This window comes from Mirounga leonina, unplaced genomic scaffold (assembly GCF_011800145.1).
Source record: "Mirounga leonina isolate KUSES-001 unplaced genomic scaffold, KU_Mleo_1.0 Mir_151, whole genome shotgun sequence".
Taxonomy (NCBI): domain Eukaryota; kingdom Metazoa; phylum Chordata; class Mammalia; order Carnivora; family Phocidae; genus Mirounga; species Mirounga leonina.
Genome location: NW_023270377.1, coordinates 26,234,999 through 26,261,543, shown reverse-complemented (window position 1 = coordinate 26,261,543; position 26,545 = coordinate 26,234,999). Strand labels below are relative to the sequence as shown.

The following is a 26,545-nucleotide window of genomic DNA, read 5'->3' as shown; positions in this document are numbered from 1 at the left end:
CTGTCAAAAATAATGCCTTCCTCTTGCCTTACTGTCTTCTTCTCATGTTCAATTTTAGATTGAATATATTAAATGTAGTAATTAAAATGAAAATAAAGTTAATATGCTTATATGAAATATGACATTTTATATTTTAATTAGGGTTTGGGTTACTGTATGATCACTTCATTAAAATGTGACTCTCAAGAGGATAGAAATTTTGTACGACCTGTGGCATTTTGAGAGATGCCCCCCCCCCGCCGTGTGTCAATATAAATATCTTGTATCTTCCCCCATCTCCAATCCCATTGCTACCTTTATTCAAACTCTTAGTTGCTCACTCACTAATTATTGCATTATTGACCGTCTACCTACTTTTCCTGTTTCTGATCGTAACTTTCTGCCACCCTTTCTCCGACTCATCTTATCAGCATATGTTCAAAGTTTCTCAGTGGAATGCCATTAATAACAATACAAGTTATGCTGCGCAGCCTGACAAGCAGGGTATCTCATCATCTAGATGCTTGCCTCTCTTGGCAGCATCTTCTACTACCCTTGTTTCTGGCATCCCAAAGCATCCTTGTTTTCCAGCACATTTCCAGCTGTCTCACCACATCTCTGCACATCTCTGCATTGTTGTTTTTGTGTGTAGAATTGTGCCCTTGCCACCATGAATATAACATTGAAAGCAAGTTTGTCATTCTGAAGCCTCCCATGAATTTCCGATTCCTGATTTCTTGGTAACTTCCATTAATTCCTGTTATACCTCTATTAAAGCATTTATCGAATTGTCACCTAAATATATGTGGACATGTTCGTTTCTATCAGTGGCTCCTGAAGGACAAAAGTGAGTCTTTTTTTTTTTTTTTAAAGATTTTATTTATTCATTTGAGACACAGAGATACAGAGAGAGAGAGCATGAGCAGTGGGAGAGGCAGAGGGAGAGGGAGAAGCAGACTCCCGGCTGAGCCAGGAGCCCGATGTGGGGCTCGATCCCAGGACCCCGGGATCATGACCTGAGCCGAAGGCAGACGCTTAACCATCTGAGCCACCCAGGCGCCCCGTGAGTCTTGATAGTATCTGCATATCCTCAGCGTCTAAGAACCATGCCTGTGACATAATAGGTGTTCAATACATATTGTTAAATTTCACCATCAGAGGAGAAAATTTTCTGATCTCATATTTCTCTCTTTTATGGCCCATGCTTAAGGTACTTGCCCTCACTTTTTATTTTCTTGTAGATAAGGATGAGGGAGGTAGTCTCTGTCTTATTTGTAAAGTATTCCTGAAAGACTTTTATTCTTTCCTAAGAAATGTTGGTGTCCTTTACATTTCAGGTCTGTGGTTTCTCAAAGGAGATGTGACTTTGTCTCATAATTTGTATTATCCTGAGTTTACCAAGAAAATATTTATGTTTAACTGAAATGTTTGTTTCCTTTTGTCTCAGATTAAAAAGCCAGACATGGGATATAGTTTTAGTTGTAATATTTAATTCTAATTTATTTTTTAAGTTAAAACAAAGAGAGAAAAATGTTAAAAAAAAGATGAAATTAAATCTTGCTACTTAGAAATTCTCAGCCAAATGTCCACTGGAAATACGGATCTCATGTCACAGTAAAGAATAATTGTTTATAGCCATTTTCTTGGAGAAAAGCAGTTATCTAGAACATTTTTGTATCACTGAATTTCTTGATTCCATCTTGAGTTCACATTTTTTACATAGCTCAACTCTGAAATTCCTAACTTAAATTTGGAGAATTTCCTCTCTTTGATTTACCTCCTATTTTAGCTAAAATAAAAAATCGAAAAAGTCAAAGAAGCAAATCTTTTGGTCCCATACTTTGTTGGGTAAAGATATTGCTTTTTCCATCTATTTCTGTCACACATTTTTCAAAGGTCTCACCTAGGATCAAGAGAACTGGCCCTCAGGGTACTTGGATGGCTCAATCAGCTAAGCATCCAGCTCTTGCTTTTGGCTCAGGTCATAATCTCAGGGTCATGAGATCGAGCCCCATGTCAAGTCCCATGTCAGGCTCTGTGCTCAGTGGGAAGTCTGCTTGAGATTCTCTTTCTTTCTCTCTCAAATAAATATTTTAGATGGTAGATGATAGATAGATAGATAGATAGATAGATAGATAGATAGATAGATAGACGATAGAACTGGCCCTAAGTGTAGATGAGTGGTCTACTAGTACTTGGTTTGGCCAAATGGAGATCTATGAGCCATGCTCTAAAAGTCTTATGCCCACGCTCTCTATTCCGACGCTATATCCTAACATTTCTCTTTGATAATAGTACATCACATTCGTTATAGGCTTTCAGAAATTATAAGAAAAACATTTTTCATTTTACTTATCAATGTTTAAACATTTTGAGAAACCTTAAGTAGATTTTGTGGTTTTTTTCTTTGTTTTGAACCAAAGGCTCAATATACAGCCTTTAAAAAGACCATGTAGAAATAGTCCATATGCTTTCCCATTGTTGAGAAGCCATTTCTTAGTCTATATATTTACTTCTGGTACCCAAGTTCTTCAGCATGGAATTAAAAAGAATTTCAAAAAATAGTTTAGAGATTAACACTGGCAGAGACAGGAAGATTCTCCAGATTTTCCTATTCATTGCTTCTATAAAAATATTTTCAGATGACTTCTTGGACTTACATATCAAAACTCTAAAAATTACAGAGTGCCAAAGGAAAGCTCAGACAGAACCTACCTAAATGAAGCAGATTTACTGCTGTCATGCTCTTCTTGCCTCAGTTCATCTGGAAACCCAGGAAGGTGAGGAGCAGTCCATAGTGACCTTTTCTTTTTCAGAGATGTTATCACCAGTAACACCTCTAGCCTGTCCAGAGATTTCTCTGCAACCCCTATCTGTCCCCATCTCTCTCCTCCTACTGCCATTAAAAAAGCATAAAGTTCCTATCCTTTATCACGTTAAAAATGTATTGGATTTAAATTAAAAGTAAGCACAATGAATATATTTAAAAAATTAATATACTTCAAAAATTTTGTGATTTTCCTAGAAATGTGTTCCATTTTAAAATGAATTTAACATTTTTTACATTTCAAATCATGTTTTTATTTGCTCTTGGCCAATGTTAAGTCTGCTGTTTGCCTGACTTGCCCATGATAAGTCAATTTTTATATCAAAATGTTTTACCTACGGGCCCACCATATAATATTGCCGCATGTGTGCCTACATTAAGTCCTTCACATATAAGACTGGAATATATTGTCTTTTTAGAAAAATTTATCATTGTGGATATTTGTTGACTTGAGTATTTTTTCCAGCTCCATCTTTTACCTTCTCATAAACATAGACAAATCATACATTTCAGTCCTGGAGGATTTGGCGAATTTATGTCACTTCATATCACTCCAGAAGTTTGGCAGAATACAAATAACAAGCCATAAAAATTGACCTGATTTCTAGAGTTCACTCCAGGGCACACAAAGGTATGTCTGGTCAGGGAGAGAAGTCAAACGGTATGTGAAGACAGTTGGATCAGACCTGAGTTAGGAGGGAATTCCAAATGATGAGACCCAACTCAACTGATGGAGTGAACAAGGCTGTTTTCATCGTGGAGTCCCCCCGAGTCACCATCACAGCTAGAGCGGTGGCATAGCACAACATAGCTCACGGGCTGCCTGAAATCCAAGAGAAAGGAAAAAAAAAAAGAAAGGAGAAATTGATCTTCTGTATATGACTCACACTTTATTCTTATATGACTCGTTTACTTTTCTCTAGAAGAAAATTAATATTAACTAGATGTGGGGCTCTCCATGAATATAGACAGTTAATATACTTTAGAATGCATGTAATGCAAATATTTTGTATTCTTCCATTTTTTTCTTTCTAAATACATATGACTCATAGCACCTGCTACGTCCTCTCTCATTGCCTTTACTGTGTTATCTTGTAACCTATATTTTTCACCCATATCTGCCTTCCTCAGTATAGTGTGAACTGCTTGTGGTCAGAATCCATAACTTAATCATCGTTGTATTCCAAATGCCTAACAGGATTTCTGGTATAAAGCTGGTATTCAATAAATGTTGATTGAATAAGATACCAGAAAGCATAGTAAAACAATTGATGATTGATAATGATCTGAAAATTAGATGAAGCCTCAATACATACACACTAAAGTAGTTTATTATAAACAGTGCCTCTCAAGGAAAAATCTAGATCTTCAGTCGTGTGGGCTCTGACTTTTTCTCAACATTCTTCATTTTTTTGTTTGAATATCTGATCAGATGAATGCAGACCTGACCAGACTCATGTCTCTGTAACCTGCGGTAACATCTCAAAAAAAAAAAAAAAAAAAGAGCAATAATAATAGTAATTCCATCTTACATTGCACATCAAAAATCAAGTGAAATATTTTCTAACACTGTATAGTTCAATGAAAAAGAGCTCTTCAGAGGTATTAGCTGAATGCTAAGGGAGCCTACTTCTCCCTCTCCCTCTGCCATCCTCCCTGCTTGTGCTCTCTCATTTTCTCTCGCTGTCAAATAAATAAATAAAATCTTTTTGAAAGAAAGAAAATAAGGTAAATTTCTTTCAAAATGGCATAAAACATAATATTTTTATCGTTTCCCTTCTTACAACAAACAGATGGATGTAAGTAGGTAGATGATACATAAAATAGAGAAACTTCATAAGGCATTTTGTTAAAAGAAGAAGGTATGGTTTCTTTTAATTAATTAAGTTTTTGAACATAGAATCCAGGCTCTCATTTGAATCCCAGTCATAGTAGCACAGTCCAGGCCTACAGGTTCCTTTCCTAAAGGGACTGTCTCTAAGAGATGTTTTATCTATACTCATGCATCCTTCCAGTTCACTTCTAGTACCACTGCAGGATCAATCATTCTACAAAATATGCTTGGTTATGTCACTCCTTTCTCTCACAGCTTTCATGGGTGTTCTGTGGCCTTTCCGACAGAAGCTAGGCATGGCTTCCCACCTCCTTTGACAATTCTGCCATTGTCTTCTTGTTGGGCTCATTTCCCCATATCCCACTTCACTTCTGGACCATAGTGAACAATCATGGGCTTTATACATGTTCCTCGTTCATTTGTTTAGTAAACATTTGTTGTTGAGCCTACTTTGTGCCCCACACTGTACCAGGTGCTGGAGGTGCAGAGGTGAATTAAACACAGTCCTCTCTCCAGGAGCCCATAGCCTCCTGCAGAAGACAAAATAGGGAGGAGCATTCAACACAAAGTGGAAACTGGAGTTTCAGGATGCCAAGGTGATGCCTAGGCTGAGTCTTAAAAAATGAGATGTGATCCTCCGTGCTCATTCTTCCTATACAGATTCCCCTCTTTTCTTTGGCCAGCACCTACCTGTCCTTCAAATTCAGCTCACGAGTTACTTCCTCCTGGAAGGGGCTGTTCATGTCCCTCTACAACTTCCTATCTATTTTTTTTTCGTCTTTGTGAAACATTTTACTGGGGGAGGTTCACACATTCTGACCCTGTCTTAGGCCAGAGAGTGATGAGAGGATGGTAGGAGCTCTGGGACCCTGAGGTGTCTCAGATGGAAGCTGCAAGAACCATGTCCAAAGGCCTGCTCCTTGGTGACTCAGTTTTCCCTTTTATGAAATGGGACAGTTATGTTCCCTTCCAGGTTAGAAACACTGTTTGATAAAAGTGGGGCAAAAGCCACAAGAAAGAGGTTCTCCACCCCCCAGAACCTGCCCCAAAGTCCCTACCACATACCGTGGAGCCAGAAAAAGGGAATTTGTCCAAGAAACCCTGTCACCCAGTGGTCCCTGCTGGGGGGATGGGAAGAGTGCAGCTCTCTCTGAATACCTGGAAGCTGGGGCAGGGACAAAGGGAGATGCTTGTCTGGACAACATCTTGACTTTCCAGGATACAGCTTCCTGTCTTATTGGCATGTACCATGCTGTATTTTTGTTGTTGGTTTGTCTGTGAGATCCTTTAGCAAAAGGGCTGTATATTTTTCTTGTACCTTCAATGCATCCATTCCTTATTGCCTGTTACATAGAGCCTTTCCATTAATGTTTTAGAGACAGCTTTCAGTTACTTGTTTAATGAATTAAGATTTGTAATCTTAGAATTGAAAAGCATTTTAGCAGTCATAAAAGCTACTGTTCCATCAGTCAAAACAACAATTGATTCTATAATAGTCATAATAGGGTGGACTTTTGGCTTTTGCTTAAAGACATCACTGTCAAGGAGTGCATTAGGTTCAAAGAAATACAGATAAATTCTGTGACATTATATGGCAAGTCCGTATACTTACAGTATCTGGAATAAGATTTTAATCTAAACAGGTTAGAGGCAGCATCACATGGCTTGCATTGTGGAAGGAGAATTGTTCATCAAAGATAAAGGAACTGAGTAGATCAGATAAAGTATTAGGAAGCAGGATAAATGATATCTTGTTTATAATTCGCCAGGTTTTCATCCTTCCTTCTGTCTTAAATAGCTAAAAGCAGATTCCTTTTATGGAAAACCATAAAGTCATTATTTTTTGCTTATATCTTTCTATACCTCCTTCACTTCCAATTCTCCATCCTCCATTTATTTTCTTTTCATGATGACCATTTTCTTCTCCAGCATTGTTTGGTTGGTTTTTGTTTTCAATTCTAATAATTTATTTTGTGATATATAACACAGCCTTCAAGTTTTCCTAAGTCATGGCTCTGTTCCCACTCCTATAAAGAAATCTCTCAAGCATCTTTTCCTCAAGTACTGGTCATTGTTTTTAGATCATAGCCACTTGAACACCCGGCCAGTGCCTTCCTAATATGTGGATCTTAGGTGTCCGGAACCAAAGGATCTTTACTACATACATGGTAGTGCAAGTAAATACTTAGATCTAATTTTTCCTTGGGAATGTCTATAATTCCATAGACACATGGAATTGGTACCCAAAAGAGATTTCTCTGACATGTCTAAAATCAGATTTCAAACTGGAAAAAACTTAAGACAAAATCATTGTCTAAAATCCAAATTACAATTTCCCTGATGCTTTAATTCATGCTTATTTAAAGAAATCTTCAGTGCAATTATTATGACTGAATTTCTCCTTGTATAGAAAAGAAAAATATTGATATAAGGATCAAAATGTATTTGTTCAATGCTTTGTAGTTTATTTCATGCTTGTGAAACTAACACTTGGGTTTAGTGCCATGCCTATGTTGACAAACCTAGTAAGTGGGGGAGCCAGGATTCCAGCCCTAATTTTCTGGTTGGAAATCTATTATTTATTTTACCATATCTCAGTACCTAAGTGCTGATCCTTAGCTAAATATCATCAGTAAAGGCTAAAGCTTTAGAGCATTTTAAGTAGTATTTATTTCTGATGTGTTTTAGCCTTCTTATATACTGTGAATGAGGGATCAGAAATAATGTAGAGTATGAAATAGAGGTTGTACACCATGGTCACATAAAGTGTCTTACCCAGTTCAGTATGGTAGATTATTATCAATGGAACAGGCTTATGAAATTAGTATTTTCTGGTTTGGTCTTTCTAGATTTTTTTTTTTTTTTTTTTTTTGAGAGAGAGAGCACATGAGAGGGGGGAGGCTCAGAGGGAGAAGCAGACTCCCCGCCGAGCAGGGAGCCCGATGCGGGACTCGATCCAGGGACTCCGGGATCATGACCTGAGCCGAAGGCAGTCGCTCAACCAACTGAGCCACCCAGGCGCCCTCTGGTTTGGTCTTTCTAGTTGCAACCCATCCCACTAGTCTAACTACTTGGTTCTTCCTTGAGAACTTTGCTAGTTCAGAGCAAACGATGAGATGGATATTAGTGGATTTGGCTTCTCATTCCAGATTTTCCTAACAGTGTCTAACTTGGTCAAATAATTTACTCTCTATGGCCTCAGTTTTTCAATACGGAACAAACCACGTGCTGGATCCTACTGCTAAAAATGTTCAAATAAAAGGCATAAATAACAAATAATAGGTAGAGTTTATTGAGCACTTCCGACTTGCCTGGGATTGTGCTTTATTTCTATCTTTTATACAATTCCACAAATAACTTAACACTGGGTTTTGTACTCTGTGTTCAATGTCATGAGAAATAATTATGCAGCCATCACCTCTCTTCATACAAATTATTTATTAGTCATGGTGTGTAATGAAGAATGAATCATCCTTAGAGGTATTTTATAGTCAGCCTGAAAAGAACAGAGAAGACACGAAACAAATACCTGGATTCTCAACTTATAACTTCCTCATGTCAGCAAGAACTTTTTCCTCAGTTTTGCATGGAAGACAAAGAGAAGGGATAGAAGGTTAAAGTCAGTTCATCAACAACTATTTAAGCTTTGAACTCAGCATTTGTAAGCAAAGATGTGGATTCTACATAAATTTCTAATACTGTTAGGGGCCAAAACAAAAGTTTCTGTTTTGCTGTACTGGTAGTAATAATATAAAGCATAATTGAGCCTATGCGGAAAAGGGAAACAGTATTCATTAATTGTATTATATAACTGGTTGTTTTACTCTTTTGTTCATTCTTGGATATGTAGCAGTACAAAATTACAATGCCAGTGTTTTTATTGAATTGGTACATTACATGATGACAGGGCAGAACATATCATAGAAAACATTCTAGAACCGTCTGTGCCAAGAGCATTATAAAAATGGAGACATGCCTATCTGGCACAGAGTGTATTTTTCCTTTAGATTTTCCAAGTTTTCATTGTTTCCCCTTTTGCCAATTTTTGAGAGTATTTAGTGTTGCCTAGTAATAACTATAATCAGTGACTATTTCTGAGCTCTGTGATCTTTTTAATATCGTAATCCAAAGAAAAACAGTGAGGTTTGTGGTTATATGGGAATCCTGAGAGAAAAAGTTCTACTCTACTAAATGCCATTTTCAGCATGTATCTAAATTATCTAGATATTAAAACATTCAATTACTTCCTTGAGAACTTTGCTAGTTCAGAATATCACATATTCACAACATGTTTATTACCCTACATCCATTTCTAAAATGGTCCGGTGGACAAAGAAAATTATAACTGGATTCAAAATATTTTAAGCAAATGTGCTTTTGTCCTAAACCATTATTGAATGCCAAGGAGTATCTAAAATAAATATTCTGAAGACAATTTGAAGATGTGGATAGACTGAGGACAAGTTACTGCTTTCAAAATACAAAGTAGATTTTACCACAAACAATGGGTAGTTTTAACTATTCTTCTGAGATATTTTTGCCTCCCTCAAGTTAGGAAGATTAGACACAACAGAAAACTGGTGTATTCCCAGGAAGCTGACTAAAAGCAGTCAGTCCTGTGATTGGACCCGATTGCCTCCTCATAAATGTACTAGACTGAGGAAGTGAAAACTTCAGCCTCTGTTTGTGAGAATGACCATGTGACCTATCAAGATTATTGTCTTAACCTTTTACTCCAGTCATTCTATAGGTTGTTTTGTGTGTGTATTTCTATCACTCCCTGTTCTTTTCTGAAATCCTATGCAGCAGGCTTTCCTGAAAGCATGAGTCTCCAAACTTTAGCATATCAGAATCACCTGTTGAACTTGTAAAATCAATTTCTAACCCCCATTTCCAGAAATTCTGATTTATTAGATCAATTACAGAGGTAATTGGCTGAAAACACTTCAAGGTACATTGGAACGGATGATCGCCAAAGACTGCGTCAGTTTCGTGATTTAAGTACCTTTTCTGAAATGGAATAAAATAGTTTATCTTAAAGATATTTCTAAACCTACATGTCTCATGGTCTCTGTTATGTATACTAGGTCTTACTCAGGTCTAGTTATCCGTTGCACTTGATATTATTTTTTATACATCATTCAATGGAGTTAGAACTTGAGAGGTCAAATCCTAACCATTAGACCACCAGGAACACCTGGAGTTAGAATTTGAGTCCAAAGGTACCATGCCTGAAAATTAGATTCAAAACCATTCTCTTCTCACCCAGTGAGCTAGTGTTGGCCAAACATCCATAGCTGTCAGGACGTTTTTCCATGTGTTTATCTTGAGGTAGGGGATTGATGATTAATTCATTCAACATTCAGCAAATACTTGAAACCCATCTGAAGACTAAGTGACATTTTGGCCAGTTTATATATTACTATCATGTGTTAGTTGTGTGCATCTTACTTATGCATGACCCTTTTCAGACTTTGAAAGAGAAATATGAAAACCTCCAACTAAGTAGGTAGAAAATCAGAAAATGGTTTTTTTTTAGTACAATGTGTCTCTGCTTTGCGTCTTTAGCCCTGAGAAAAGAAATTCATCCGTAGCTCAGGAAGACAATAGAACTGTCAGGGACATTTCCTTCTAGGTATTTCTGCCTACTTTTTAAAATTGTGGAGAAATGGGGTGCCTGGGTGGCTCAGTCGTTAAGCATCTGCCTTCGGCTCAGGTCATGATCCCAGGGTCCTGGGATCGAGTCCCACATCGGGCTCCCTGCTCTGCGGGAAGCCTGCTTCTCCCTCTCCCACTCCCCCTGCTTGTGTTTCTGCTCTCGCTATGTCTCTCTCTGTCAAAAAAATAAATAAAATCTTAAAAAAAATAAAAAATAAAAAATAAAATTGTGGAGCAATGTACAGTTGTACCTTATTTTCTTCTATCTGCAAGCCCTCAGGGCATATGCACTCAGGAACTTTTGTTTGATATGCTTAAATAAATATATCTATGTGCTTCTTGCTCTAAAGAACAGAAAGTATAGGAACTATCAGAGTTTAATCAGACTATTTTTTTGCTTGTTCAGTATTCCGGTAGTACAATATTCCAGTATTCCAACGATAGAGGTCCTAATGAAAATACTTCTCTTTTTAAACCAGCCTTTAAGTGCATTAAGTTTTAATGTGCATTTATAATAAATATATCTATGTGCTTCTTGCTCTAAAGAACAGAAAGTATAGGAACTATCAGAGTTTGATCAAACTATTTTTTTGCATGTACAATATTTCAGTAGTCCAATATTCCGGTAGTCCAATGATAGATGGAAGTCCAGATGAAAATGCTTCTTTTTAAAGCAGTACTTAATGTGCACATATTAAACCATTAGGGAGAACCAACAAAAGTGTGGTTTTTGGCCACCTCAATAATAAGTCACTTGTCATTTTAAAGTTACAATTCACTTATTAGGAACATTTGCTTGAATGGTAATTAAAAGAGTATTGTAGGGAAGATAGATAAAAGAGAAATACTATTTTTATGGGTTCCCTGGGTGGCTCAGTTGGTTAAGCGTCTGCCTTTGACTCAGGTCATGATGCCAGGGTCCTGGGATCAGGCCCTGCATCAGGCTCCCTGATCGGTGGGGAGTCTGTTTCTCCCTCTCCCTCTGCCCCTCCACCCCTCCGTCCACTTGTGCACGCTCTCTCTCAAATAAATAAAATCTTTTAAAAAAAGAGAGAGAGAAATACTATTTAAAAAAAAACTAAGTAATGTTAGATTTCCCAAGAAATCATATTTGCCATGAGAGTTTGTTAACCTATTAGCTATCGGAAAGATCTAGAATATTAAGTAAGGTCTTATAAATGTTTTGTGTGGAGAAAATTTAAGTCTGTTTTGTATTTTATTCACTTTACATACATGAGGGATAACATGAGAGCTACTGTGTGCTAAATAATAATATATAATTTTCTTAAAAGAGTGATACCTTAAAGTAAATTGTTAGAAGGCAATAGGGACAGTTATTATTTATTATATATTCTGCCTGACTTCAGAAAAGATTTGATAAATTTTACAATTAAATTATATATAAAATAAGAAACAGAACATAGTACCAAAGTCTTAGAATGAGGTAAAAATGCTGCAGCTATGCATTAAAGTTCCTAGTAATTAAAGGAAGATGTGGGAAGTGATACATTACTTGATTTTCTAAGAAATATCAAAAATTGGCAAAATACATATCCTGTTTCTAAATTCCAATATAAATTAATTTATTGTATATATCCTTGTGCAAGGGACAGTCATATCACAAAAGGTAGTGTTTTCAAGAGTGGTTTTACAGAATTAGAGGCATACTTTTGGTTTGCCTGTGAGAAAGTCCAAATTTTTTCTCACAGAAAAAAAATAGCTATATAGATATATATGGATTCATGTAAGTATCTGGATAGATACTCAAGTAAGTTCCCAGGGTTTTGAAACATAGCATTACAGTCTTAGGCCTGGACAGTTTGAAAAGCAGATACACTTAAATACAATAGAATCTCAATATAGGAGAAATCTAATTATTGATATTGCAATCAGTATTCTAGAATTCTGATAAATAATAGTGGTGCTGACTGATACACCCATCCGTAAGCTACAAAATGTATCTCCAAGAGCCTATGTTAATTATCATATTAGATATAAATTTCTATTTAAGTAATTAAAAATTGGAATATATCTATCCCAAACCATGAACTGTCTTGCCATATAGACATGTTTTATGTGAAGTTAGTTACTTAATTTTTTTCTGTTCCTTGTTGTTGTTGTTCCTTCCACTCTTTTACTTGTATCTCTTCTCTTTCTTGGGATTTCGTAACTATAATTATCCAAGAGATTTCACTACTTATAAGGCTCCTGATTCATGGTACTAAAACCTTCTACTCAATATGAGGAAAAGTAGTTATTTTACTCAGCAGCGTTAAACATCTATGCATCCCATCTACCTCAGAACAAAATTGAATAATTTTACATAAATAAATAGACAAGGAATTAATCTATATACCATTTCAACTGGGAATTTAATCTGTAGAAAGACTGTTTTCATTCTGGTTTTAATATAAGGTGATATACTTTGAATCTTCAAAAGGTTAGAAATCTAATCAATGCCAAGTCATATCATTTGGCTCATATCCTTAGAATCGAAAGTTAATGACAGCTTGCCAAATACTAATGAATCTTACATTTTTTTTTATAACTAGTCATCAAAGAAATGGAGTGTAGCCATGATCAGTGGTTCAACAGCTGGGATGAAAGCATGCGTGCTTTTGCCAAGGGGCATTAGCTTGAGAGAACAGACCTAAGGTTTATTGAGGGGAAAAAGCTAGGATTTTAAGAACTGGAATTTTAAAAACTGGAATTTTGATGAAAGAAGAAATAAGTCTGTTCTTAGAGAACTTTCAAATATCAAGAGGAAATGGTTAAATAAAAAAGGGTAGAGGATGTCTTGGTGGCTCAGTCAGTTAAACTCTTGGTTTCAGCTAGGGTGGTGATCTCTGGGTCCTGGGATCAAGTCCCGAGTGCATTCCTCACTCGGGGCAGAGTCTGCTTGAGATTATCTCTCCCTCCCCCTCTGCTCCTCCCCCTGTCCACACTCTCTCTCTCTCTAAAATAAAATGAATAAATAAAATCTTAAAAAATAAAAGGGTAGCAAAGATTGAAGCTTACCACTCAAGTCCATGACTGACATTTCTGGTGGCACAAGATATTCTCTCAGCTTTCTTTCCAACTGTGTATCTTAATTGAGACAAATACTGGGGCCCTGCGATATGCAATATAATAGCGATGACATGATCAAGTCAAGTGAGAGAGCTCATTCTGATATAACGTGAAATTTGAACCTCTCGGATCTCTTTTTTAAAAATCCATATTACAGGTAGCTGTATCCCCATTAATACTGGCATTTGTGGTTAGCACTTCTAGGTAAGATTCCCATTGCAAATTTTTATAAATTGGAAATCAGTGTCTTGGACTTAGTACATTTCTTTTCAACTTAATAATTTCCTTGCCCACATTATCAAACTAAACTTTTGGAAGGGAGGTAGAAGGAAGAATTCTGGTAGCTTTTCAGTTTAATAATCAAACCAGATGATTGCGTGGTAGATCCCCCCTCCACCCCACCCAGCTGTTCAGCTGTTAGAAGCAGTTAGGATCTGTGATCTTTTATGATATGATATGATCTTTTATGATATGGAAAGTTTCCCAACATTACACAGTAGGAATGGAATGTTCCAATTCCTTGTACCTCACAAGTTTCCTTTTATAGATTTGAAGGGGATTGGAGTTTAGCTCAGCTTTCTTATCTTCTTTAATATTACATTCACAGTTTTCAGGGAGATTCAGATAAAGGTAATATTGTACATCAGGAAGAAGAAATTAAAGGATGCTGTGATCACTTGTAACTATATTGTAATAACATTGTGAAGAATGGAGATAACCTATGACCCCGAAACATTGATTAGGAATTTAAGTGAAATTTACCATGAGTGGGTGGTGTTTTAATGGTACCATGTTGTGATTATAAATGAGTGTGGCCAAAGAGTGTCTCCTTTGATTCCAACAGCTATTCAGTAGAGCAGATGAAATCTTTCCAAATCGTATTTTCTGTCAAAGTAGTTTTGAGCAGTGCTGATTATAGCTTAAGATCTCCTCAAATGTTTTTCACTTCATACATGGTCAGCCTATGTACATTTCTAATACCCAACAAACTAGAAAGTGATATCTGATTAATCTGCAAGTATTTTAAAGTGTATTATTTGAATAGTCTTATCAGGAAGTCAGGTGATGCATTTTATTTAATTAATGCATTGTATTGGTGCCTCTGATATTAATTAAAGCAGCGTGGCCAGCCAGCTCTTCATTTTTCCAAAATGAGCTTTTATTGATTAATTGAGAAGAAAGAATCCAAAACTGTAAAGCATTGACCATTAAGGAGTTTATGTTTTAAATGCCTGGTATCTTGAAAACAAAGCATCTTAACATTGTAAGTGGATGATTACCAAGTGATACTCTTCCCCAGTCAGGCGTTGCTTTTTTTTAGGTCCAAGGTGAGCATTTTTTGTCACTGACAAATCTTTTCCAGAGAGCCCTGGTGGGGGGGGTGGGGGGAGGGGACTGGGAGTTTGGGTGTTTATATTGTTTTATTTACTGTGAAGATCTGAGAATCTCAGCTTTTTTTTTTTATTTTGTTATGTTAATCACCATACATTACATCATTAGTTTTTGATGTAGTGTTCCATGATTCATTGTTTGCATATAACACCCAGTGCTCCATGCAGTACGTGCCCTCTTTAATACCCATCATCAGGCTAACCCATCCCCCCACCCCCCTCCCCTCTAGAACCCTCAGTCTGTTTCTGAGTCCAGTCTCTCATGGTTCATCTCCCCCTCCAATTCCCCCCTTCATTTTTCCCTTCTTACTATCTTCTTTTTTTTTTTAACATATAAGGTATTACTTGTTTCAGAAGTACAGGTCTGTGATTCAACAGTCTTACACAATTCACAGCACTCAACTTTAAACAAAGGCTAAAATGTAAACCTAAGCATTTCCCAAATCCTTTTGGACATGTTAATAAACACAGCAACAGAAAAAGTTTTCTATGGCCCATTGGTTAGAATGCTTTGGACGTCACTGCCCCTCCCTGAGATTCCAAAATTCCAGTAGCATATCAAAAGCTCTCAGAAAGCTCAAGTTATATATGCCCCTATACCTCAGCATTTCTCAAGCTTATTTGAGCATTTTAGCACTGACAGTCTTCCTCCCCAAAACTAATCATGAAAAAAATCAGACACATTTCAATAGAGGAATTATTCTATCTATACCTGACCAGTATTTTACAAGGTCATCAAAAACAAGGAAAGTCTGAGAAATTCTCACAGCCAAGGGAAACCTAAAGAGACATGAAAAGAAATGTTAATGTTTGCAGGATGGAATTCTGGAACAACCAAAAAAAGGAAATTGCTAAAATTAAGGTAATCTAAGTAAACTATGGACTTGAGTTAATAATAATGTATTAATATTTTATAATTAATTATAACTAATGTACCATACTGAGGTAAGATTTTAGTAACAGGAAATTGTGTACAGGGGTGCATGGGAACTCTGTACTACTATCTGCTTAATATTTCGGTAAATCTAAAAGTGTTCTAGGGGCACCTGAGTGGCTCAGTTGGTTAAGCGACTGCCTTCTGCTCAGGTCATGATCCTGGAGTCCCTGGATCGAGTCCCGCATCGGGTTCCCTACTCGGCAGGGAATCTGCTTCTCCCTCTGACCCTCCCAACCCTCCCCCCTCTCATGTGCTCTCTCTCTCAGTCTCTCTCTCTCAAATAAATAAATAAAATCTTTAAAAATAAAAAATAAAAAATAAATAAAAGTGTTCTAAAATTAAAACCCAGTAATTTTTTTTTCTAAAGTGGCATTAACAAGGAATATACTTCTTTTGGGGAAACTTCCTATTTACAAGTATTCACTCTGCATGCAAAATAGATTGGACAACGTAAAAATATGGAAATTTTAATTAAGCTATTTTCAGAAAAGAAATACAAAGAAACCAAGGCATGTAAGGAGAAGGATGCTGAGCCAGAGTCTCAAATACGAAGGTCACAATTGGAATCTAGGTATTTCTTCAGTCCATTAGACATTTGCCATGTCTGCCTTGGAACATTCTTTCAGTCCTACATAATATCTGGAGACAGATTTGCAAGTAACTCTTGTTATTGTAATCACTGCATTTTCAGGCTCTTGTTCCTATAGCAATAATTCCAGAAAACTACTTAAAATATTTTATATATAATGATTTGTGATATAGTGATTAGTAGTATCATTCTAATAACAATAACAGAGATAGTAACTACTATTTATTGAGCATGACTGGGACTGCGCTGAATGAACCCTTTATATTTTTCTGCTCACACTTTATAACAAACAGTAAACTAGGCATTGTTGTCCTAACTTTACGGAGGAGGAAACCCTTCTGTGGATCCAGTTCTTTACACATTGTCAGTGATATAAGGAGGCTCCTTGGTTTATTCACAAGTCCTTCAATGTTTTAAAAGCTAAACCTCTTATATCCTTTTTAAATATGTTCTTAGGGACAGTAAATAGAACCCTAATAGAAAGCAATTTGGGGGGAGGTTTGGTATTGTAGTCAAATTAGTTTAAATGAGTTAACTCATCTAGCTCTTCCTGGTATGAATAGAAAACTAGAATGAGAACCTGAGGAAAGCACTGAAATTCAGTAATTAAAAAAAAAAAAAAGACAAATACTTGTTAGGAATCTGGTAGGAAAACTTAACTTTCTTTATGGCTTAATTTATTTGTGATGTCTCTAAACAGAGCTTAGTAACAGGAAGTGGATTTATTTTAATGCAATTCTGTTTGCTTCTTTGGAGTTTTTTACTTGAGTTACTGGTTTTGAAAACAGCAAAGTGTTCTTCGTTTCCGTCAGAGACAATCATTGCCTGTGTCCTCATCCTCAGTGTGGGGACAATAGGGCATCCATGAGACTACCTTGCTGGCAACAAATAACTGAGTGATGAATCACCTTTTCTTGACTACATCTCCAAACCTAGTGGCGTGGAAGTGAAGGCCATGTGATATCCATCACTCACTTAACGTGTGCAGAACACCCGCTCCATGACTTATCCAAACTTCACTATAATTTACAGCTACCTGATGTATGTCAGTGATTTAACTTCTCCATATCTGATTTGACTTAGCTGTGAAATAACATTATAAGGTAGGATGTGGGCCTAATACTGTATTTTTTATTCTTCATGTAAGATTTATACTAAGAGAAAATCTTAGTATATCTGTATATACTCTTAATCTGTAGATAGGGTTTAGGGAAGTTTGCTGAAAAATTAAGTCAAAACTATCTTTTAATATACAGTATCCAAGAAAACATATCCACCTCTGGTTTGAATTGAACACCTTTGAAATAGAAAGGACTACTACGTAAGACATTGTCTATTCTAGGGTTCGGGGAGAGTAGTGTTTTTAAAAGAATACTTGGAGTAACCTTCCCTAATTCATCATTTCCCCTTAGCCATTTCTTTTCTTACCTTTTTCTACCCAATTTCCTCATACTGTGGTTTCCCCTGTCCTGAAGGATTCTTTGACTCTACTGTATAGTCAATATCATATATCAATGAAAGTTAGATATCTCCTTAAATGTCAAACACTAGTTTAAAAAATATATATATACACACATATACATAAATATGTATATGTGTATATATATATATATATATATATATATATATATATATATAAATCGATGATGGTCATATATTAAAGGGATAGGCCAGAAAAGATCTGTTAAAAACCAAAGTATTAACAACAATTATTTGCTTGATATTTACAGTGGATTATTATGCATTTTTTTTGGCCATAGCTAACCATTTGCTATAAGTTTTCCCTGTCTTATATCAGATTTTCCCAAATTGATGGCTACCATTTTTCTGATTCCAATCCCAGAAGAGGTCACAGGGCGTGGAAGAATGGCAGATGATCGGAAAGATGAAGGAAAGGCGCCTCACTGGACCTCAGCTCAACTAACAGAGGCATCTGCACACCCACATCCACCTGAGATTAAGGATCAAGGCGGGGCAGGGGAAGGACTTGTCAGAAGCGCCAATGGATTCCCATACAGGGAGGATGAAGAGGGCGCCTTTGGAGAACATGGGTCACAGAGCACCTATTCAGATACCAAAGAGAATGGAATCAACGGAGAGCTGACCTCAGCTGACAGAGAAACAGCAGGTAACTAAGGGCTCCTCTGTCCCAGGGCTGGCTTTGTGCTTTGAAGTCTGTTTCATCTGAAAGTGAATTAATTTACTGCGATGATCCTCTTTCACTAGTGCTGGGACAGAAATTCCAGTCTGTCAGGGGAAATAGACACCAAAAGGAGAGAAAAATCTTGGGAACTAGCCCAATGTTCCCCCAAATTAGCTGTATTCTTCATCTCATCTCCCTATTTAGTTTATACCACTTTAATTTTAATAGACAAATGGCTCAGTGTGTGTGTGTGTGTGTTGCTAATAACTGTCAGCATTTTAACTCAGTGAAAGAAGATTTCACAAATAGTTACTTCCTGATTGTCTTGAATGATATTGGACCCAAATCTGATTGACTGAATAGTAGCATATTTACTTTTGGGGGCAGAAAGCAGTTTGGAGTCTATCTCCAAGCCTTAAAAAAAAAAAAAAAAAAGGAAAGATTGGGGCCCCTGGCTGGCTGAGTTGGCAGAGCATATGGACTCTTGATCTCGGAGTTGTGAGTTCAAGCCCCGTGTTGGGTGTAGAGATTACTTAAAAAAAATAAAATTTTAAGGGGGGTGGGAGGATGGGTTAGCCTGGTGATGGGTATTGAGGAGGGCACATTCTGCATGGAGCACTGGGTGTTGTGCACAAACAATGAATCATGAAACACTACATCTAAAACTAATGATGTAATGTATGGGGATTAACATAAGAATAAAAAATTAAAAAAATAAAATAAATAAAATAAAATAAAATCTTAAAAAAAGAGAAGGAAAGGAAACACACACACATATATGGGAACCATTCCATACTTCCTCAGAGAGCTTTGTAAGAACTAATATTACAGACGCTTAAAGGAGAACATAATTTGATTTACTCTTAAATACTTACTTTTACTCTTAAATACTTACTTTCAAAGTATAATTTCTACCAGCAGTCCTCTTTCTTCTGTCATTGATAATATCGCCATTGATGGCATAGTCATCATGTAGCATTAACAGCATCGAGAAACACTCGCCTGCACTGTATTCTTCACCATTATTTTCCTTTTTCTGTACTCGGAATGTAATGTGTTTGAACACAGTAACTCGCAAACATGCTGCTCCAGAAAGGGCAGGTAAACTACAAGTATTCAGAAAGGTTACGCCCCGTCAGAGCCATCCCTTGCCTACTCAAACACTGGTTTTTCTGCACTCCATCAGTCAGCCAGCAACACTTCTCAACTGTACACTTTGTTCAAAAAATATATTTAAATTCAGTGGGGTAAGATTAAAAGCATCTCAAATAACTGGGGAGAAATTACATAAGGACATAGGGTAATTTTTTTAATCCCCTCATTTGAAAGACTACTGTTGAACGTTTTCTTTTCTTTTCTTTTTAGATTTTATTTATCTATTTGACAGAGAGAGAGAGACAGTGAGAGAGGGAACACAAGCAGGGGGAGTGGGAGAGGGAGAAGCAGGCTTCCCGCAGAGCAGGGAGCCCGATGCGGGGCTCGATCCCAGGACCCTGGGATCATGACCTGAGCTGAAGGCAGACGCTCAACGACTGAGCCACCCAGGCGCCCCTGTTGAAAGTTTTCTATATGCAAGGTGTGTCAACTTCTGTGCCAGGGCTGGTCTGAGCTTCACAGAGCAGATGATCCAGGAGCAGACACGAGAGCTGTGCACACAATTCAAATGGGCCCATACACCCCATTAGTAAGAAACTGTGGGTACGATTGAAATAAAAATGTTGTTTTTGCCTTTCATGGTCACAATGAGGATTAAATGAGATGGTAAAGTGTACAAAGTCAACAGATCAAAGAATAGCATCTATTAATTACCATTATTGTTATTGGTGGTGGTGGTAGTCATGTCAATATGGACAACAGGGCACTCTTGATCAAGGCATCTTTTTCTACATCTGAGTGTAGAATACAGCTTGAACAGGGTGGGACTTGGGTGTCAGGAGAACCAACTAGAAGGCTTTGAAGAAATTGAGCCATGAGGAGATGAGGACATGCTGAAGCAAGATGGCTGTGCGGAAGGCAAGAGATAATGCGATAGGCCAGGGTTTTTCTCATCATCCTATCCTGCAACACCTGACATTACACTTCAAGTGCTCAATTAATGTATGTTGATGAATGAATGAATGAATGAGTGCACGAATGAGTGCAAAAGGAAAAAGAAAGTCCTTTTCAAATTAATGGTGAAATCTATCGAAAAGTCTTATCAGTTGAATCTTACAGAATATGATAGAGGCTTATAATACACAAAAGAAAAAAGTCACTGTGTGTGCTCGGTCAAGCAGTAAAGCCAACATCACTCACTATTTCTTTTCAGTTGTCTTAAGTATTTAAGAGCATCAGAAAAATCTCTTTGCCAGGTCAGTGTGTCTTCACCTGCTTCTTTGAGAAAATAATTTAGATTAAAAAGGGATTAGCAGACATTTCTTTTAATTTATGGGTTCAGGACCATCCAGAGTTAATTCTGAATTCAATTCATCGTATTTCACATGAATCTTATGTTACCTTTGAGAATCTGACTCTGGAAGTTCTATATGTATGTTCATAGTGACAAAAGTTGTAAACAGTCAGCTGTGGATTAGCAGAGTAAGGTGTGCAATCCAAACTAGGGTGTGATTTTAAATCACACCAGAAATAACAGGCCATGTATTAAGTCCATACAATGTGGAAAGCTGTGGGGAAGGAAAAATGTACAATATTGTCTCCTCATACCTACAGAGGATGTTCCAGTGATAAGCTAATGTGCAATTAGATTTCTCTCCAAACTTTGGCTTAATAAAATAATACATTTTATTATTGATGGTTTATACATAACTGTTTCACAAGCAAAAATCATTCCCAATAAAAAGAAGTGTTCTTAGATCTCAAATATGGTCTTTAAAAATTCTGTCCTTTGATGGTCGGGTTCACTAACATGAGCTGGCATTATATTTCAAGGGGATTATCTTAAAGAGGACCAGAGGAGCAGTACACGGGCCTCCTCTTTTACCATTCACGTGTGATCTATCAGTACATTGTATTTTTCCTTAGAAAAGATACTTCTTGGGGCACTGTTAACATGGCATATTTTCCAGTAACATCAGGTCTTCAACTATACACTGTGGTGTCCAGGCCACTACTAGTTGAATCCAAGGATCTTTCTTCTCCTCTCATACTTGACTATAGTCCTCTCTTCATTGTTAGAAACGAATTTATCCCCAAGGTTGTTTATTTTTATTCATCTCTAAAAGCAAGATCACATGATAAATGCATCTCAATTACTGCATCTTTCTCCCCACCCCCTTTCCTTCATTAGGTGGGCTTACTTCAACTGAAGATCTGACCTCGTCCTCTCTCACCTACCCTTTTCGATGTTCACCTTCATTTTGGGGCCATAATAATTTTTTATTTTTCCATATGCAAGCCCAAAGGCAGCTTTTCTTTGATCCTGTGTGCTGAGACTGGGGGCAGGGAGAGAAGAGAATTGAGAAGGCAATAATATTTTAAATTCTTTTTCTTTATGGATTCCTCTTCTAGATTTCGTCTCTTTCCTTACAATTTATTTATTTTTAAAAGATTTTATTTATTTATTTGACAGAGACAGCGAGAGAGGGAACATAAGCAGGGGGGAGTGGGAGAGGGAGAGACAGACTCCCCACTGAGCAGGGAGCCCGATGCCAGGCCCAATCCCAGGACCCTGAGATCATGACCTGAGCCAAAGGCAGACGCTTAACGACTGAGCCACCCAGTCACCCCTCCTTCCTCACAGTTTAAAGCTAATCCATAGAAAAGTAGATAGAATTATTTGCTCACCTGTTGTAGCATAACTTTTGCTACTTTACGAATTTTTCTTATATTAATTCACTAAAGTAAACTTTTTAGAAGCCATGCCACAAAAGCCCCCCAAAAAAGAAATAGAAACCATTGAGAATCTAGTCACTTAGAAAAGGTATTATTATAATGATTCTAAAAACATCAATTTTTTAGTTTATTTTTTTATTGAAGTATAGTTGATACACAGTGTTACTTTAGTTTCAGGGGTACAGCATAGTGTTTAGACAAGTCTATAGATTATGCTCCACTCCCCACAAGTGTAGCTCCCATCTGTCACCATGCAATGCTATTATAGGGCCACTGACGATGTTCCCTAGGCTCTACCTTTTATTCCCGTGACTTCTTCATTCCATAACTGGAAGCCTAAACCTCCCTCTCCCCTTCACCCATTTTGCCCCTTCCCCTGCCCCATTCCCTCTGGCTACTATTAGTTCTCGGTATTTATAAGTCTCTTTCTGTTTTTTGTTTGTTTTAAAACAGTTGTTTTTATTTTTTAAATTTTATTTTATTATGTTATGTTAATCACCGTATATTACATCATTAGTTTTTGATGTAGTGTTCCATGATTCATGTTTGCATATAACACCCAGTGCTCCATTTAATACATGCCCTCCTTAATACCCATCACCAGGCTAACCCATCCCTCCACCCTCCTCCCCTCTAGAACCCTCAGTTTGTTTCTCAGAGTCCATAGTCTCTCATTGTTCGTCTCCCCCTCCGATTTCCCCCTCCATCATTTTTCCCTTCCTACTATCTTCTTTTTTTTTTTTTAACGTAAATGTATTATTTGTTTCAGAAGTACAGGTCTGTGATTCAACAGTCTTACACAATTCACAGCGCTCACCATAGCACATACCCTCCCCAGTGTCCGTCACCCAGTCACCCCATCCCTCCCACCCCCCACCGTTTTTAAATTGTCTTCCAAAGTGTGAATCATAAAAGGCTTATAATAAACCTTTCCTCTCTTTTCCACCTTGTTACGGAAGAAAGCAAGAGGACCACATTTGGTACCCCCAGAGTTCCAACTCTGAGTGAAAATTAGGAGCCCCATCTTTAAGTTTCTTATCTGAGGGTGGGGCCCAAGCTCATATTAGTATTCCTATCAAGATAACTGGAAGAGGGCGCCTGGGTGGCTCAGTCGATTAGGTGTCTGCCTTCAGCTTGGGTCATGATCCCAGGGTCCTGGGGTAGAGCCCCACGTGGGGCTCCCTGCTCAGCAGGGAGCCTGCTTCTCTCTCTCTCCCTCTGCTGCTCCCCCTGCTTGTGTGCACACTCTCTCTGTCAAATAAATAAATAAAATCTTAAAAAAAAAAAAAAAGACAACTGGAAGAAACCAGTAAGTGAGACCACCTTTCACAGGTGTAGTCACCCATCCAAGATCATATGACTACAACCGGACTGCAGGTCCCCCGCTGCATAGACTAGTGCACGTCCACTACCGCACGCTGCCAGATTCATAATAGCACAGCCAGCTGTCACAGTTCTCAGTTATAGCCCCTTCTATCGCAGAACAGCCACATCCATGGACCTTTAAGCACAACAGAAAACCAAACTTTAGTCTTGGTTTTCAGTATGAGTGGAGCAGGAAAGGAGGTGGTTCTCAGAAGTGTACAGATGTCGCAACATCCAAGTATTGAAAATCATGCTTCCGTGATTTTGACTATCCCAAGGTACAATGCTTTCAACACGAGCAGGAAACACCAGTCAGAGTATAAGTGGCTTTTGTGATCATCAAACGCCAATATCAGCTATCTCTTGGAGTAAATCTAAAGATTAAAGAACACTTCCTCAGTTACACAACCCCCCCTTCTGCCCCAGGTCCCCAAGGCTGCTTTGTTTTCCCAGCATTCCAGGGATCCTATTCAGGTCTACTCCCTCCTGAAGCAGTGAGATCTGGAAACGCTCTTCCAGGTGCTACACTATCACTTTTCCAGAGCTTACCAATGGAGCTGTGCCTTTGGAAGCCTTGACCTGCCCTTTAACATCCCCATAACTCAGGCAATGAACATGCTCAGATACGTAAGTGTATTGTTGCTGGAATTGTAACTTTTGGCTTAAAAATATGGGACGGAGGAAAAGTTTGTCATCACTTGTGTGCAAAGAGCTGAATATACCTTTAAGCTTCTCTCTGTTTCCCTTTCCAATCTTGGAAAATTCCAACCTGCCTTTTCTTACCCCTCTCGTCCATCCCGCCTCCATTCCCAGATTTGAGATTTACTAGTAGGACTCATCATCCCATTTCAAATATGGCATATTGTATATGATATTATATTAATGTACGCAGAGCCAAAAAAGTACAGAACCGTTTCTCCTGTGAAACGACTAAAGCCATCTGCACCACCCCGCAAGGCAAATAAACACGCCGGCCTAACAATACAAGAGGTTGCAGATTTTCCTTTCCTTGTTGCCATGGCAACCACTCATTTCCCTGAGCTCCACAGAGAGAGGAGTGTGCAGAGCAGAGTTATTTAGCATTCAAGGGTGGATCTGCAGAAAAGCACACAGCCTCACTGCGAAGCGTCTGAGCCTGGCGGTGCCGATGGATGAGTACGGAAAATGGGGATCTTGTCAGTGTTTTCCTTTGAACAGTTAGGCATCTGGGGCTAGAAAGAGTAAGAAAGACAAAAGGATTGATAAAAAGGGCAATTCCACCAGGTTTGTATTTGTCATGTTTGCTTTGTCCTGTGTGGTCTCTATACCATCGGAAGCAGATTTGGGGTATTAGCTTCAATCATCGTATGTGGCTTGTCTTGTTGGGAAAGAGAAGGGTCTGTACCTAATCGAGCGTTCACTTACATGGACATTATAGTAAAGAACTGCATCTCTTACTCTTGGTAAGATATGAGCTTATATATAGTAGGTATTGCTAGCTAGAGCTTAAAGTGTTTTTACGAAGTGGAGGAAAAGACAGGCACTGGATAATGTTGTTTACTTAAATGTGCAGTTATATATAAGGTAGTTCTTCCTATAAAAATCCACTTCACATCTATCTTTGCTCTTCAGCACAAGTCTTAAAGTAGGATGAGATTTGTCTTAAGCCAATAATTCTGAATCAAAATATAAGGAAAACGGTGTCTCTAGACTTCTTTTAATTAAACACAATGACTCAACAAATTAAAACATGTTTTTGTTCCTTGGAATTTTAATTGCCTACAAACACTTCCAGTTGTGAAGAACAAGGCTCTATCTAACACAGTGTAATATGATATTTAAAAACTAAGATTAATTTGCATACACATTTACTCCCATGTATATTCTTCCAGAAAATTCGTCCCATGCACTTGCTGGAAATCAGTCTCATTTCTTTACCATCTTGTTTTACACTAAATGTCAGAACCACAGTCATAAGCACTAGAAAAAAAAAAAAAAAGGTGTTTTATCATTCTCTTTGGGCCACTGACACTTTGAAAAATTATTTTATTGAGTTTGCATCTTAATCAGTGCAAGAGATTTGAGCTAAGAACAATTCAGACCTACTTGTAAAATTCTGTCTGGCTTGTTTTTAAATGTAAATATAATTTAATTATCATTGTATTTTATCACTGTATTTTCTTACTTGACCCTCCCTCCTGATCCCGTATTTCCCAAGACTTTATCAGATATCCTTCTCTCTAATTTGTTGTCATGTATGGTCATCATATTTTTTTCTTTTAAGGTATTCCCATTTTTTGAAGTTTTTAAAACCTCCACTTAGGGAAGAATTCTAAATGTTTCATAATTCTTTTTTATTTGCAGTGAGCAGATTTCAAAAATAATCAGTCATGAAAGCAAGTCTTCCTGGATTCATTTTTGGACAACCTAAGCCTTTGTTTTGATGAGCATTGTGCATGCCCTTTATCTGTCTCTTGTCATATTTCTAAGAATTCTCTCCTCACAAAAGAGAGGGGGAAAAAAAGATAAGAGAACAACTTTAATAGTAATTTGCAACAAATAAATTGCTCTAATATCTTGAGAATATATTAATCACTGATCAATAATGTATTTTTTGAAAAGAATAACGTACATATACATTGATCCTATTGCTTGTATGTAGCTGAGAAAAATATCTGCCACTGCCTACCAAATACCACCTCAAGGGCTGGCTCTGGTTTTGCTGTTACTGCTGCTAAGAGGTTAGTAGACTGGGGAATACCTCACGGTCATCACTCCTCTCTCTTTCCTCCCCAAGCTACTGTGATGAATCAACTCTTTCTGCTTCAGTGTACCAAGCCTTTTTCTCTTCCTCTCATTCCCTCACCCTTCACTGCTCCTTAGCACATTACATAAAGCACGTGCTTTGCCCGTCAGGAGCAGATGAACAGAACAACTGGTGCA

At 37.6% G+C, this 26,545-nt stretch overlaps 1 protein-coding gene across 1 annotated transcript in view; it reads left to right on the top strand.

Annotated features, from left to right (window-relative positions):
- Positions 1-26,545, top strand: part of MAP2 (microtubule associated protein 2) — a 140,941-nt gene that overhangs the window by 46,804 nt on the left and 67,592 nt on the right. The window contains exon 3 of the mRNA XM_035007256.1: positions 18,128-18,412. Coding sequence (XP_034863147.1) covers positions 18,151-18,412 — 262 coding nt within the window. The 5' untranslated portion in view covers positions 18,128-18,150. The remainder of the gene's footprint in view (positions 1-18,127; positions 18,413-26,545) is intronic.